This window comes from Somniosus microcephalus, unplaced genomic scaffold, assembly GCF_052327205.1.
Source record: "Somniosus microcephalus isolate GS21.2 unplaced genomic scaffold, FLI_Smic_1.0 unresolved_chr7, whole genome shotgun sequence".
Lineage (NCBI taxonomy): Eukaryota > Metazoa > Chordata > Chondrichthyes > Squaliformes > Somniosidae > Somniosus > Somniosus microcephalus.
Window position 1 is genome coordinate 37,463,016 of NW_028225185.1, and position 14,567 is coordinate 37,477,582.

Sequence of the window (14,567 nt, forward strand, 5' to 3'; positions counted from 1 at the left end):
TCGGCTAATGAAGGCAAGTATCCCAGGGATTGGTTGGGGGGAGGGCGGGGGGAATGGGAGAGATTGGGAGAGAGGGAGGAACGATTGGAGATAGATACCTGCTCACAGATCGCCCCCGTTATGATCACAGGGAACGGACGAACCGTGCCTCGACCCAGGTTCTCCCGCTTGCGTTGCTGGCTGAACAACCTCAGCTCCTTCTTCTCCTCTCCGTCCAGGGCATTGCAGTACTGAGGCTACGGGAGACACACAGGCCACGAGGCGGATTATTCCCATTAGATTCCAGCCTGTAACTCACTCCCGGGTATCTGTTATTCTATATATAACCCCCCCGAACCCCTCGATTAGATTCCAGCCTGTAACTCACTCCCGGGTATCCGTTATTCTATATATAAACCCCCCGAACCCCTCGATTAGATTCCAGCCTGTAACTCACTCCCGGGTATCTGTTATTCTATATATAAACCCCCCGAACCCCTCAATTAGATTCCAGCCTGTAACTCACTCCCGGGTATCTGTTATTCTATATATAAACCCCCCGAACCCCGCGATTAGATTCCAGCCTGTAACTCACTCCCGGGTATCTGTTATTCTATATATAAACCCCACCGAACCCCTCGAATAGATTCCAGCCTGTAACTCACTCCCGGGTATCCGTTATTCTATATATAAACGCCCCGAACCCCTCGATTAGATTCCAGCCTGTAACTCACTCCCGGGTATCTGTTATTCTATATATAAACCCACCGAACCCCTCGATTAGATTCCAGCCTGTAACTCACTCCCGGGTATCCGTTATTCCATATATAAACCCCCCCGAACCCCTCGATTAGATTCCAGCCTGTAACTCACTCCCGGGTATCCGTTATTCTATATATAAACCCCACCGAACCCCTCGATTAGATTCCAGCCTGTAACTCACTCCCGGGTATCTGTTATTCTATATATAAACTCCCCAGAACCCCTCGATTAGATTCCAGCCTGTAACTCACTCCCGGGTATCCGTTATTCTATATATAAACCCCACCGAACCCCTCGATTAGATTCCAGCCTGTAACTCACTCCCGGGTATCTGTTATTCTATATATAAACCCCCCCGAACCCCTCGATTAGATTCCAGCCTGTAACTCACTCCCGGGTGTCCGTTATTCTATATATAAACCCCACGGAACCCCTCGATTAGATTCCAGCCTGTAACTCATTCCCGGGTATCCGTATTCTATATATAAACCCCCCGAACCCCTCGATTAGATTCCAGTCTGTAACTCACTCCCGGGTATCCGTTATTCTATATATAAACCCCCCGAACCCCTCGATTAGATTCCAGCCTGTAACTCACTCCTGGGTATCTGTTATTCTATATATAAACCCCCCGATCCCTCGATTAGATTCCAGCCTGTAACTCACTCCCGGGTATCCGTTATTCTATATATAAACCCCCCGAACCCCTCGACTAGGTTCCAGCCTGTAACTCACTCCTGGGTATCCGTTATTCTATATATAAACCCCCCGAACCCCTCGATTAGATTCCAGCCTGTAACTCACTCCTGGGCAACTGTTATTCTGTATATAAGCCCCTCCGAACCCCTCGATTAGATTCCAGCCTGTAACTCACTCCCGGGTATCCGTTATTCTATATTTAATCCCCCAGAACCCCTCGATTAGATTCCAGATTGTAACTCACTCCTGGGTATCTGTGATTCTATATATAAACCCCCCGAACCCCTCGATTAGATTCCAGTCTGTAACTCACTCCCGGGTATCCGTTATTCTATATATAAACCCCCCGAACCCCTCGATTAGATTCCAGCCTGTAACTCACTCCCGGGTATCCGTTATTCTATATATAAATCCCCCGAACCCCTCGATTAGATTCCAGCCTGTAACTCACTCCCGGGTATCTGTTATTCTATATATAACCCCCCCGAACCCCTCGATTAGATTCCAGCCTGTAACTCACTCCCGGGTATCTGTTATTCTATATATAAAACCCCTGAACCCCTCGATTAGATTCCCACCTGTAACTCACTCCCGGGTATCTGTTATTCTATATATAAACCCACCCGAACCCCTCGATTAGATTCCAGCTTGTAACTCACTCCCGGGTATCCGTTATTCTATATATAAACCCCCCGAACCCCTCGATTAGATTCCAGCCTGTAACTCACTCCCGGGTATCTGTTATTCTATATATAACCCCCCCGAACCCCTCGATTAGATTCCAGCCTGTAACACACTCCTGGGTATCCGTTATTCTATATATAAACCCCCCGAACCCCGCAATTAGATTCCAGCCTGTAACTCACTCCCGGGTATCTGTTATTCTATATATAAACCCCCCGAACCCCTCGATTAGATTCCAGCTTGTAACTCACTCCCGGGTACCTGTTATTCTATATATAAACCCCCCGAACCCCGCAATTAGATTCCAGCCTGTAACTCACTCCCGGGTATCTGCTATTCTATATATAAACCCTCCGAACCCCACGATTAGATTCCAGCCTGTAACTCACTCCCGGGTATCTGTTATTCTATATATAAACTCCCCCGAACCCCTCGATTAGATTCCAGCTTGTAACTCACTCCCGGGTATCTGTTATTCTATATATAAACCTCCCGAACCCCTCGATTAGATTCCAGCCTGTAACTCACTCCCGGGTATCTATTATTCTATATATAAACCCCCCCCCGAACCCCTCGATTAGATTCCAGTCTGTAACTCACTCCCGGGTATCTGTTATTCTATATATAAACCCACCGAAACCCTCGATTAGATTCCAGCCTGTAACTCACTCCCGGGTATCTGTTATTTCTATATATAAACCCCCCAAACCCCTCGATTAGATTCCAGCCTGTAACTCACTCCTGGGTATCTGTTATTCTATATATAAACCCCCCAAACCCCTCGATTAGATTCCAGCCCGTAACTCACTCCTGGGTATCTGTTATTCTATATATAAACCCCCCCGGAACCCCTCGATTAGATCCCAGCCTGTGACTCACTCCCGGGTATCTGTTATTCTATATATAAACCCCCCCAAACCCCTTAATTAGATTCCAGCCTGTAACTCACTCCTGGGTATCTGTTATTCTGCATGTAACCCCCTCGAACCCCTCGATTAGATTCCAGCCTGTAATTCACTCCCGGGTATCTGTTATTCGACATAAAAAAACCCCGAACCCCTCGATTAGATTCCAGCCTGTAACTCACTCCCAGGTATCTGTTATTCTATATATAAACCCCCCAAACCCCTCGATTAGATTGCAGCCCATAACTCACTCCTGGGTATCTGTTATTCTAGATATAAACCCCCCCAAACCCCTCGATTAGATTCCAGCCTGTAACTCACTCCCGGGTATCTGTTATTCTATATATAAAACCCCTGAACCCCTCGATTAGATTCCAGCCTGTAACTCACTCCCGGGTATCTGTTATTCTATATATAAACCCCCCGAACCCCTCGATTAGATTCCAGCCTGTAACTCACTCCTGGGTATCCATTATTCTATATATAAACCCCCCAAACCCCTCGATTAGATTCCCACCTGTAACTCACTCCCGGGTATCTGTTATTCTATATATAAACCCCCCGAACCCCTCGATTAGATTCCAGCCTGTTACTCACTCCCAGGTATCTGTTATTCTATATATAAACCCCCCGAACCCCTCGATTAGTTTCCAGCCTGTAACTCACTCCCGGGTATCTGTTATTCTATATATAAACCCCCCGAACCCCTCGATTAGATTCCAGCCTGTAACTCACACCCAGGTATCTGTTATTCTGTATATAAACCACCCGAACCCCTCGATTAGATTCCAGCCTGTAACTCACTCCCGGGTATCTGTTATTCTATATATAAACCCCCCGAACCCCTCGATTAGATTCCAGCCTGTAACTCACTCCCGGGTATCTGTCATTCTATATATAAACCCCCCCAAACCCCTCGATTAGAATACAGCTTGTAACTCACTCCCGGGTATCTGTTATTCTATATATAAACCCCCCGAACCCCTCGATTAGATTCCAGCCTGTAACTCACTCCCAGGTATCTGTTATTCTATATATAAACCCCCCGAACCCCTCGATTAGATTCCAGCCTGTAACTCACTCCCAGGTATCTGTTATTCTGTATATAAACCCCCCGAACTCTGGATAATTCACAGGTGGAGATCTGGTAACTGACCTCACTGTCGTGTGCAGGTAGCTGATGCAGAAGTTGCTTGATTCTGTATCTCTCCCCTGGACTGTTAACGTAAGGCACCTTATCCTCTGGTAGACAGCTGAAGTATTGGTAAACCTAAGACACAAGGATCGGTCAATAACATATCGACCGACTCGGAAAACTCTGGCTCTCTCATCTCACCCCCTCTCCCAACACTCAACGCAATCCCATGCAAGCCAATCTACCCGCTCCACCATCCAATCCCACCAGGGCTATCTACATCCCAACCACTGTTAGCAGTCCATGCCCGCACGCAGCAAGACCTGGACGACGTTCAGACCTGGGTTGATAAGAGGCAGGTAACATTCGCGCCACACAAGTGCCGGGCAATGACTATCTCCAACAAGCGAGAGTCTAACCACCGCCCCTTGACATTCAACGGCATTACCATCGCCGAATCCCCCACCATCAACATCCTGGGGGTTACCATTGACCAGAAACTGAACTGGACCAGCCATATAAATACTGTGGCTACAAGAGCAGGTCAGAGGCTGGGTATTCTGCAGCGAGTGACTCACCACCTGACTCCCCAAAGCCTTTCCACCATCTACAAGGCACAAGTCAGGAGTGTGATGGAACACTCTCCACTTGCCTGGATGAGTTGCAGCTCCAACAACACTCGAGAAGCTCGACACCATCCAGGACAAAGCAGCCCGCTTGATCGGCATCCCGTCCACCACCTTAAACATTCACTCCCTCCACCACCGGCGCACCATGGCTGCAGTGTGTACCATCTACAAGATGCACTGCAGCAACTCGCCAAGGCTTCTTCGGCAGCACCTCCCAAACCCGCCACCTCTTCCACCTAGAAGGACAAGGGCAGCAGGCGCACGGGAACACCACCACCTCCAAGTTCCCCTCCAAGTCACACACACCATCCTGACTTGGAAATATCTCGGCCGTTCCTTCATCGTCGCTGGGTCAAAATCCCGGAACTCCCTCCCTAACAGCGCTGTGGGAGCACCTTCACCACACGGGACTGCAGCGGTTCAAGTAGGATTTGAGTACAGGAGCAAGGATGTCTTACTGCAGTTGTACAGGGCCTTGGTGAGACCACACCTGGAGTACTGTGTGCAGTTTTGGTCTCCTTACCTAAGAAAGGATATACTTGCCATAGAGGGAGTGCAGCGAAGGTTCACCAGACTGATTCCTGGGATGGCAGGACTGTCGTATGAGGAGAGATTGGGTCGACTAGGCCTGTATTCACTAGAGTTTAGAAGAATGAGAGGGGATCTCATTGAAACGTATAAATTTCTGACCGGGCTAGACAGACTGGATGCAGGGAGGATGTTTCCCCGGGCTGGGGGGGTCGAGAACGAGGGGTCACAGTCTCAGGATACGGGGTAGGACATTTAGGACTGAGATGAGGAGAAATTTCTTCACTCAGAGGATGGGTGAACCTGTGGAATTCTCTACCACAGAAGGCTGTGGAGACCAAGTCACTGAATCTATTTAAGAAGGAGATCGATAGATTTCTAGACACAAAAGGCATCAAGGGGTATGGGGAGAGAGCGGGAATATGGTATTCAGATAGAGGATCAGCCATGATCATATTGAATGGCGGAGCAGGCTCGAAGGGCCGACTCCTGCTGCTAATTTAACAGGCTCGAGGGGCTGAATGGCCTCCTCCTGCTCCTAATGTAACAGGCTCGAGGGGCTGAATGACCTCCTCCTGTTCCTAATGTAACAGGCTCGAGGGGTTGAACGACCTCCTCCTGTTCCTAATGTAACAGGCTCGAGCGGCTGAACGGCCTCCTCCTGTTCCTAATGTAACAGGCTCGAGGGGGCTGAATGGCCTCCTCCTCTTCCTAATGTAACAGGACCGAGGGGGGCTGAATGGCCTACTCCTGTTCCTAATGTAACAGGCTCGAGGGGGGCTGAATGGCCTACTCCTGTTCCTAATGTAACAGACTCGAGGGGGCTGAATGGCCTCCTCCTCTACCTAATGTAACAGGACCGAGGGGGCTGAATGGCCTCCTCCTGCTCCTAATGTAACAGGTTCGAGGGGGCTGAACGGCCTCCTCCTGTTCTTAATGTAACAGGCTCGAGGTGGCTGAACGACCTCTTCCTGTTCCCAATGTAACAGGCTCGAGGGGGCTGAATGGCCTCCTCCTATTCCTAATGTAATAGGCTCGAGGGGGCTGAATGGCCTCCTCCTGTTCCTAATGTAACAGGCTCAAGGGGGCTGAATGGCCTCCTCCTGTTCCTAATGTAACAGGCTCGAGGGGGCTGAACGGCCTCCTCCTGTTCCTAATGTAATAGGCTCGAGGGGCTGAATGGCCTCCTCCTGTTCCTAATGTAACAGGCTCAAGGGGCTGAATGGCCTCCTCCTGTTCCTAATGTAACAGGCTCGAGGGGGCTGAACGGCCTCCTCCTGCTCCTAATGTAACAGGCTCGAGGGGGCTGAATGGCCTCCTCCTGTTCCTAATGTAACAGGCTCAAGAGGCTGAATGGCCTCCTCCTGTTCCTAATGTAACAGGCTCGAGGGGCTGAATGACCTCCTCCTGTTCCTAATGTAACAGGCTCGAGGGGTTGAACGACCTCCTCCTGTTCCTAATGTAACAGGCTCGAGGGTCTGAATGGCCTCCTCCTGTTCCTAATGTAACAGGCTCGAGGGGGCTGAACGGCCTCCTCCTGCTCCTAATGTAACAGGCTCGAGGGGGCTGAATGGCCTCCTCCTATTCCTAATGTAATAGGCTCGAGGGGCTGAATGGCCTCCTCCTGTTCCTAATGTAATAGGCTCGAGGGGGCTGAATGGCCTCCTCCTGTTCCTAATGTAACAGGACCGAGGGGGCTGAATGGCCTCCTCCTGTTCCTAATGTAACAGGCTCGAGGGGGCTGAACGACCTCCTCCTGTTCCTAATGTAACAGGCTCGAGGGGGCTGAATGGCCTCCTCCTGTTCCTAATGTAATAGGCTCGAGGGGGCTGAATGGCCTCCTCCTGTTCCTAATGTAACAGGCTCGAAGGGGCTGAACGGCCTCCTCCTGTTCCTAATGTAACACACTCGAGGGGCTGAACGGCCTCCTCCTGTTCCTAATGTAACAGGCTCGAGGGGGCTGAATGGCCTCCTCCTGTTCCTAATGTAACAGGCTCGAGGGGGCTGAATGGCCTCCTCCTGTGCTCCTAACAGCCTGGTTCTATGCAGTCCTGGAGGAAATAAATACTGAAAAAACACAACATTATTTGATGGCTTTTGGGGTAGGTCCCTTTAAGGAGAGAATCCAGCAGCAAACACATCAAAGAGGAGGCCGCTTGCGTAATTAATTCCTGCCCTCGTGCCTTACATTCCTCACCGACATGTGCCAGAACCCACCTGGGTGGTAACCACAACACATCGACACCAGTGACTACGGATGCAAGCCCAGCTCGGCTCAGCAGACCAGCACGTGCCCCACGGGTACAGCAGTTAGATCAAACGCTTCTCGTAATGTCCCCCTCTCCACGTGCCCCAATACTTCAAGTGTATCTCCATGAGGGAGAGGGGACTGAGAGACACCAGTCAGTGTACAGATATCTCCCTGAGGGAGAGGGGCCTGAGAGACACCAGTCAGTGTACAGATATCTCCCTGAGGGAGAGGGGACTGAGAGACACCAGTCAGTGTACAGATATCTCCCTGAGAGAGAGGGGACTGAGAGACACCAGTCAGTGTACAGATATCTCCCTGAGAGAGAGCTGACTGAGAGACACCAGTCAGTGTACAGATATCTCCCTGAGGGAGAGGGGACTGAGAGACACCAGTCAGTGTACAGATATCTCCCTGAGGGAGAGGGACTGAGAGACACCAGTCAGTGTACAGATATCTCCCTGAGAGAGAGGGACTGAGAGACACCAGTCAGTGTACAGATATCTCCCTGAGAGAGAGGGACTGAGAGACACCAGTCAGTGTACAGATATCTCCCTGAGAGAGAGGGGACTGAGAGACACCAGTCAGTGTACAGATATCTCCCTGAGGGAGAGGGACTGAGAGACACCAGTCAGTGTACAGATATCTCCCTGAGAGGGGACTGAGAGACACCAGTCAGTGTACAGATATCTCCCTGAGAGGGGACTGAGAGACACCAGACAGTGTACAGATATCTCCCTGAGAGAGGGGACTGTGACACACCAGTCAGTGTACAGATATCTCCCTGAGAGGGGACTGAGAGACACCAGTCTGTGTGCAGATATCTCCCTGAGGGAGAGGGACTGAGAGACATCAGTCAGTGTACAGATATCTCCCTGAGAGAGAGGGGACTGAGAGACACCAGTCAGTGTACAGATATCTCCCTGAGGGAGAGGGACAGAGAGACACCAGTCAGTGTACAGATATCTCACTGAGAGAGAGGGGACTGAGAGACACCAGTCAGTGTACAGATATCTCCCTGAGGGAGAGGGGACTGAGAGACACCAGTCAGTGTACAGATATCTCCCTGAGGGAGAGGGGACTGAGAGACACCAGTCAGTGTACAGATACCTCCCTGAGGGAGAGGGGACTGAGAGGCACCAGTCAGTGTACAGATATCTCCCTGAGAGAGAGGGGACTGAGAGACACCAGTCAGTGTACAGATATCTCCCTGAGAGAGAGGGACTGAGACACCAGTCAGTGTACAGATATCTCCCTGAGAGAGAGGGACAGAGTGACACCAGTCAGTGTACAGATATCTCCCTGAGGGAGAGGGGACTGAGAGACACCAGTCAGTGTACAGATATCTCCCTGAGAGAGAGGGACTGAGAGACACCAGTCAGTGTACAGATATCTCCCTGAGAGAGAGGGACTGAGAGACACCAGTCAGTGTACAGATATCTCCCTGAGAGAGAGGGACTGAGAGACACCAGTCAGTGTACAGATATCTCCCAGAGGGAGAGTTACTGAGTGACACCAGTCAGTGTACAGATATCTCCCTGAGAGAGACGGGATTGAGAGACACCAGTCAGTGTACAGATATCTCCCTGAGGGAGAGGGGACTGAGAGACACCAGTCAGTGTACAGATACCTCCCTGAGAGAGAGGGAGTGAGAGACACCAGTCAGTGTACGGTTAAAATTCAGGCATTTGTTTGCAGAGGAGATGATTAATTGCCTGTTTAAACATTGATAGGTGGCTTTTGTATTGAATTCCATGGCCTATACTCCTAAAACTTTTTGGGACATTAAACAGGAGTTCCTTGCGGGAAAATGCGAGTGATCTTGCAGTTACCACCTTCTGAACCAACCCTCCCTCAACCCTCGCCCCTCACGGCCGCTCGCTCCCGGCCTGGCCCTCAGATTCGGCCTGCCTCAAATTTAGGCCATCGCCATGGAGACGGGCTTGTTGGCTTCAGCGAGCAGATAGACTGGTTGTTCGAGCGTGGTGCCTGGCCCGGAGCCAGCCCTTCCCTGGCAGTGGGCCAGAGGAGGTTTAAGCTGGAATGCTTCACGCAGGCGGAGCGGGTTGCTGAGCGAGGGCCTGGTTTGGGGCCTAGTTTTTGTAGCCTGGCACCTCCTCCCTTTCCAGCCACCGCAAAGCCCTTAATTGCGGGGTTACAATCCCAGGCAGCCCTCCCATTTACACCAAAAGACACAATCCGCCTGGTACACTTAATAACGGGTCTCCATTTCACTGGGAGCGTCAGATTCCTTGGCTACAAGGTGAAGAAGCCAGCAAAGAGTTATGGCCATCCCCTCCCCTGCACACATCACAGGGACGGTAGATCAAGAGTAAAGCTCCCTCTACAGTGTCCCCATCAAACACTTCCAGGTCAGGTACAGCACGGTTAGATACAGAGTAAAGCTCCCTCTACACTGTCCCATCAAACACTCCTAGGGCAGGTACAGCACGGGTTAGATACAGAGTAAAGCTCCCTCTACACTGTCCCATCAAACACTCCCAGGGCAGGTACAGCGCGGGTTAGATACAGAGTAAAGCTCCCTCTACACTTTCCCCATCAAACACTCCCAGGGCAGGTACAGCGCGGGTTAGATACAGAGTAAAGCTCCCTCTACACTGTCCCCATCAAACACTCCCAGGGCAGGTACAGAAAGACTTACATTTACATTATATTTATATTACACCTTTTACGACCACCGGACGTCTCAAAGCTCTTCACAGCCAATGAAGGACTTTTTTTGAAGAGTGGTCACTGTTGTAATGTGGGAAACGCGGCAGCCAATTTGCGCACAGCAAGCTCCCACAAACAGCAATGTGATAAATGACCGGATCATCTGTTTTTAGTGATGTTGGTTGAGGGATAAATATTGGCCCCAGGACACCGGGGAGAACTCCCCCCTGCTCTTCTTCCAATGGTGGCCGTGGGATCTTTTACATCCACCGGAGAGGGCAGACAGGGCCCCGGGTTTAACGTCTCATCCCGAAAGTCGCCCCCCCCGACAGTGCGGTGCTCCCTCAGCACTGCCCCTCCGACAGTGCGGCGCTCCCTCAGTACTGCCCCTCCGACAGTGCGGCGCTCCCTCAGTACTGCCCCTCCGACAGTGCGGCGCTCCCTCAGTACTGTCCCTCCGACAGTGCGGCGCTCCCTCAGCACTGCCCCTCCGACAGTGCGGCGCTCCCTCAGTACCGCCCCTCCGACAGTGCGGCGCTCCCTCAGTACCGCCCCTCCGACAGTGCGGCGCTCCCTCGGTACCGCCCCTCCGACAGTGCGGCGCTCCCTCAGTACCGCCCCTCCGACAGTGCGGCCCTCCCTCAGTACCGCCCCTCCGACAGTGCGGCGCTCCCTCAGCACTGCCCCTCCGACAGTGCGGCGCTCCCTCAGTACCGCCCCTCCGACAGTGCGGCGCTCCCTCAGTACCGCCCCTCCGACAGTGCGGGCCTCCCTCAGTACCGCCCCTCCGACAGTGCGGCGCTCCCTCAGTACTGCCCCTCCGACAGTGCGGCGCTCCCTCTGCACCGCCCCTCCGACAGTGCAGCTTTCCCTCAGTACCGCCCCTCCGACAGTGCGGTGTTCCCTCTGCACCGCCCCTCCGACAGTGCGGCGCTCCCTCAGTACCACCCCTCCGACAGTGCGCCGCTCCCTCAGTACCGCCCCTCCGACAGTGCGGCGCTCCCTCAATACTGCCCCTCCGACAGTGCGCCACTCCCTCTGCACCGCCCCTCCGACAGTGCGGCATTCCCTCAGTACCGCCCCTCCGACAGTGCGGCGCTCCCTCAGTATTGCCCCTCCGACCGTGCGCCGCTCCCTCAGCACCGCCCCTCCGACAGTGCGCCGCTCCCTCAGTACCGCCCCTCCGACAGTGCGGCGCTCCCTCAGTACCGCCCCTCCGACAGTGCGGCGCTCCCTCAGTACCGCCCCTCCGACAGTGCGGCGCTCCCTCAGTACCGCCCCTCCGACAGTGCGCCGCTCCCTCAGTACTGCCCCTCCGACAGTGCGCCGCTCCCTCAGTACCGCCCCTCCGACAGTGCGGTGCTCCCTCAGTACCGCCCCTCCGACAGTGCGGCGCTCCCTCAGTATTGCACTGGAGTTTCAGCCTAGATTTTTGTGCTCAAGTCCCTGGAGTGGGACTTGAACCCACAAACTTCTGATTCAGAGGCGAGTGTGCTGCCCACTGAGCCACAGCTGACACAGAGTAAAGTTCCCTCGCACTGTCCCGCGGTGCTTCACAGGAGCGTAAATCGGACAAAATTTGACCCCGAGCTACATAAGGAGATATTAGGGACAGGTGGCCAAAAGCTGGGTCAAAGAGGTCGGTTTTAAGTGGCGGCTTAAAGGAGGAGAGAGAGGCGGAGAGATTTAGGGAGGGAATTCCAGAGCTCGGGGCCCTGGCGCGGTCGCCAATGGTGGAGCGATGGAAATCGGGGCGGGGGGGGGAATGCGCGAGAGGCCGGAATTGGAGGAGCGCAGAGATCTTGGAGGGTTGTAGGGGCTGGAGGAGGTTACAGAGATAGGGAGGGGGGTGCGAGGAGGCCATGGAGGTATTTGGATACAAGGATGGCGAATTTTGAAAATCTGAGCCAATGGGGGAACCGTGAGCCAGTGTAGGTCAGCGAGCACAGCGGGGAGATGATGGGTGTACGGGACCCGGCGTGAGTTAGGTTCAGAAACACGAATGGAGCGGAGGAAAGACGAGGTCATTGCACGGCGCAACCAACCAAGAAAGTCAACCGGCCAATCGCCTCGCGGCTGTTTGTGGGGAGCTTCGCTGTGCTGAAAAACGGCCGCCGTGCCCGGGACTTGGACGCCAGTCGTCGGAGGTGGAGCTCGCTGGGGAGGGGGGGGTGGCGGGAGGGACGTTTGCCCGAGGGACGGCGCGAGGGGACCCGCGCGGGGGCCCTACTGACCTGGTCGGGCTTGAGGCCCGGCGGGACCCAGGCGTACTCCTCCGAGGCGCAGCCGGAGTCGTCGTCCGAGATGGAGTGGCGTTGGAAGGCGCTGACCATCTTGTAGACCATCTTCTCCATCTCCGTGGGCAGGGCCTGGATGGCGTGGTCTTCCCGCGGGCACCTGCAGCGAAGGCAGATCTTCCTGGAGAGAGGGACGGGTTGGTGGGGGAGGGGGGGTGAGGGAAGAGCCGTCAGTCATCGTCCGCACGTTCTCCGCCAAATTTCTTTCACATAGAAGCACAGAAGCAGGGGTAGGCCATTCGGCCTGAAGTGGGGCTCTCGAGCTCTCCTATTATTAAAGGGTTAAGAAGGGGTCTCGGGGACCGAATGAGCCAATCGGCCTCTTGCTGTCATCAGCTTTTTCTAAGTTGCTTAACTGGCAGTTGAGCTAACAAGAATAACATGTTGATTTTTGCAGCGGCGTTAGGATGATTAACAACTGCAAGCTGTGTAACTTGGAGACAATCGCAAATAGCAGAACAGTGAGTCGGAAGTAAGGAGGCCTAGAAGGGGCAGGAAAAGCAGAACAATGAGTCCGGAGTACAATGTTGGTGAAACTCCATCTGGCATAAACAAAGGACATAGTTGCACCAACAGCTTACGGTAATAACAGGAAACAGAGCGTAGGCATAAATGGGTCATTTTCTGATCGGCAAGATGTAACGAGTGGTGTGCCACAGGCATCAGTGTTGGGGCCTCAACTTTTTACAATTTATATAAATGACTTGGATGAAGGGACCGAAGGTATGGTGGCTAAATTTGCTGATGACACAAAGATAGGTAGGAAAGTAAATGGTGAAGAGGACATAAGGAGGCTACAAAGGGATATAGATAGGCTAAGTGAGTGGGCAAAGATCTGGCAAATGGAGTATAATGTGGGAAAATGTGAAGTTGTCCATTTTGGCAGGAAGAATATTATCTAAATGGTGAGAGATTGCAGGGCTCTGAGGTGCAGAGGGATCTGGGTGTCCTAGTGCATGAATCGCAAAAGGTTAGTATGCAGGTACAGCAAGTAATTAGGAAAGCTAATAGAATGTTGTCGTTTATTGCGAGGAGGATTGAATACAAAAGTCGGGAGGTTATGCTTCAGTTATACAGGGCATTGGGGAGACCACATCTGGAGTATTGTACAACTGTACATCCTTGCTCCTGTACTCAAATCCAGCAGGTACAGCAAGTAATTAGGAAAGCAAATGGTATGTTGGCCTTTATTACAAGAGGATTTGAGGATAAGAGTAAAGACGTCTTACTGCAATTCTATAGGGCCCTGGTGAGACCACACCTGGAGTATTGTGGACAGTTTTGGTCTCCTTACCTAAGGAAGGATAGACTTGCCATAGAGGGAGTGCAACGAAGGTTCACCAGATTGATTCCTGGGATGGGGAGATTGCCCTATGAGGAGAGATTGAGTAGACTGGGCCGATACTCTCTGGAGTTTAGAAGAATGAGAGGTGATCTCATTGAAACGTATAAGATTCTGAGGGGGGATTGACAGGGTAGATGCTGAGAGGCTGTTTTCCCCCTGGCTGGAGAGTCTAGAACCAGGGGTCACAGTCTCAGGATAAGGGGTCGGCCATTTTGGACTGAGATAAGGAGGAATTTCTTCACTCAGAGGGCGGTGAATCTTTGGAATTCTCTGCCCCAGAGGGCTGTGGAGGCTCAGTCGTTGAGTCTATTCAAGGCTGAGATCGAGAGATTTTTGAATATTAAGGGAATCAAGGGATATGGAGATTGGGCGGGAAAGTGGAGTTGAGGTCGATGATCAGCCATGATCTTATTGAATGGTGGAGCAGGCTCGAGGGGCTGAATGGCCGACTCCTGCTCCTATTTCTTATGTTCTTATATTCTAAGATCAATCACAACAACAACCTGCCTTGAAGTGGCGCCATAGTCAAAAACGGTGGTTCATGGAGCGTCAAACAAACATAAGGAGATATTGGGACAGGTGACCAAGAGCTGGGTCAAAGAGGTTGGTTTTAAGGAGCGTCTTAAAGGAGGAGAGAGAGAGGCGGAGAGGTTTAGGGAGGGAATTCCAGAGCTCGGGGGCCC

The 14,567-nt window shown here is 52.4% G+C and overlaps 1 protein-coding gene across 1 annotated transcript in view; it reads right to left on the bottom strand.

Annotated features, from left to right (window-relative positions):
* Positions 1–14,567, bottom strand: part of LOC147086806 (prickle planar cell polarity protein 3-like) — a 57,422-nt gene that overhangs the window by 13,505 nt on the left and 29,350 nt on the right. The window contains 3 exon segments of the mRNA XM_085978983.1: positions 99–236; positions 4,186–4,299; positions 12,477–12,660. Coding sequence (XP_085835109.1) covers positions 99–236; positions 4,186–4,299; positions 12,477–12,660 — 436 coding nt within the window.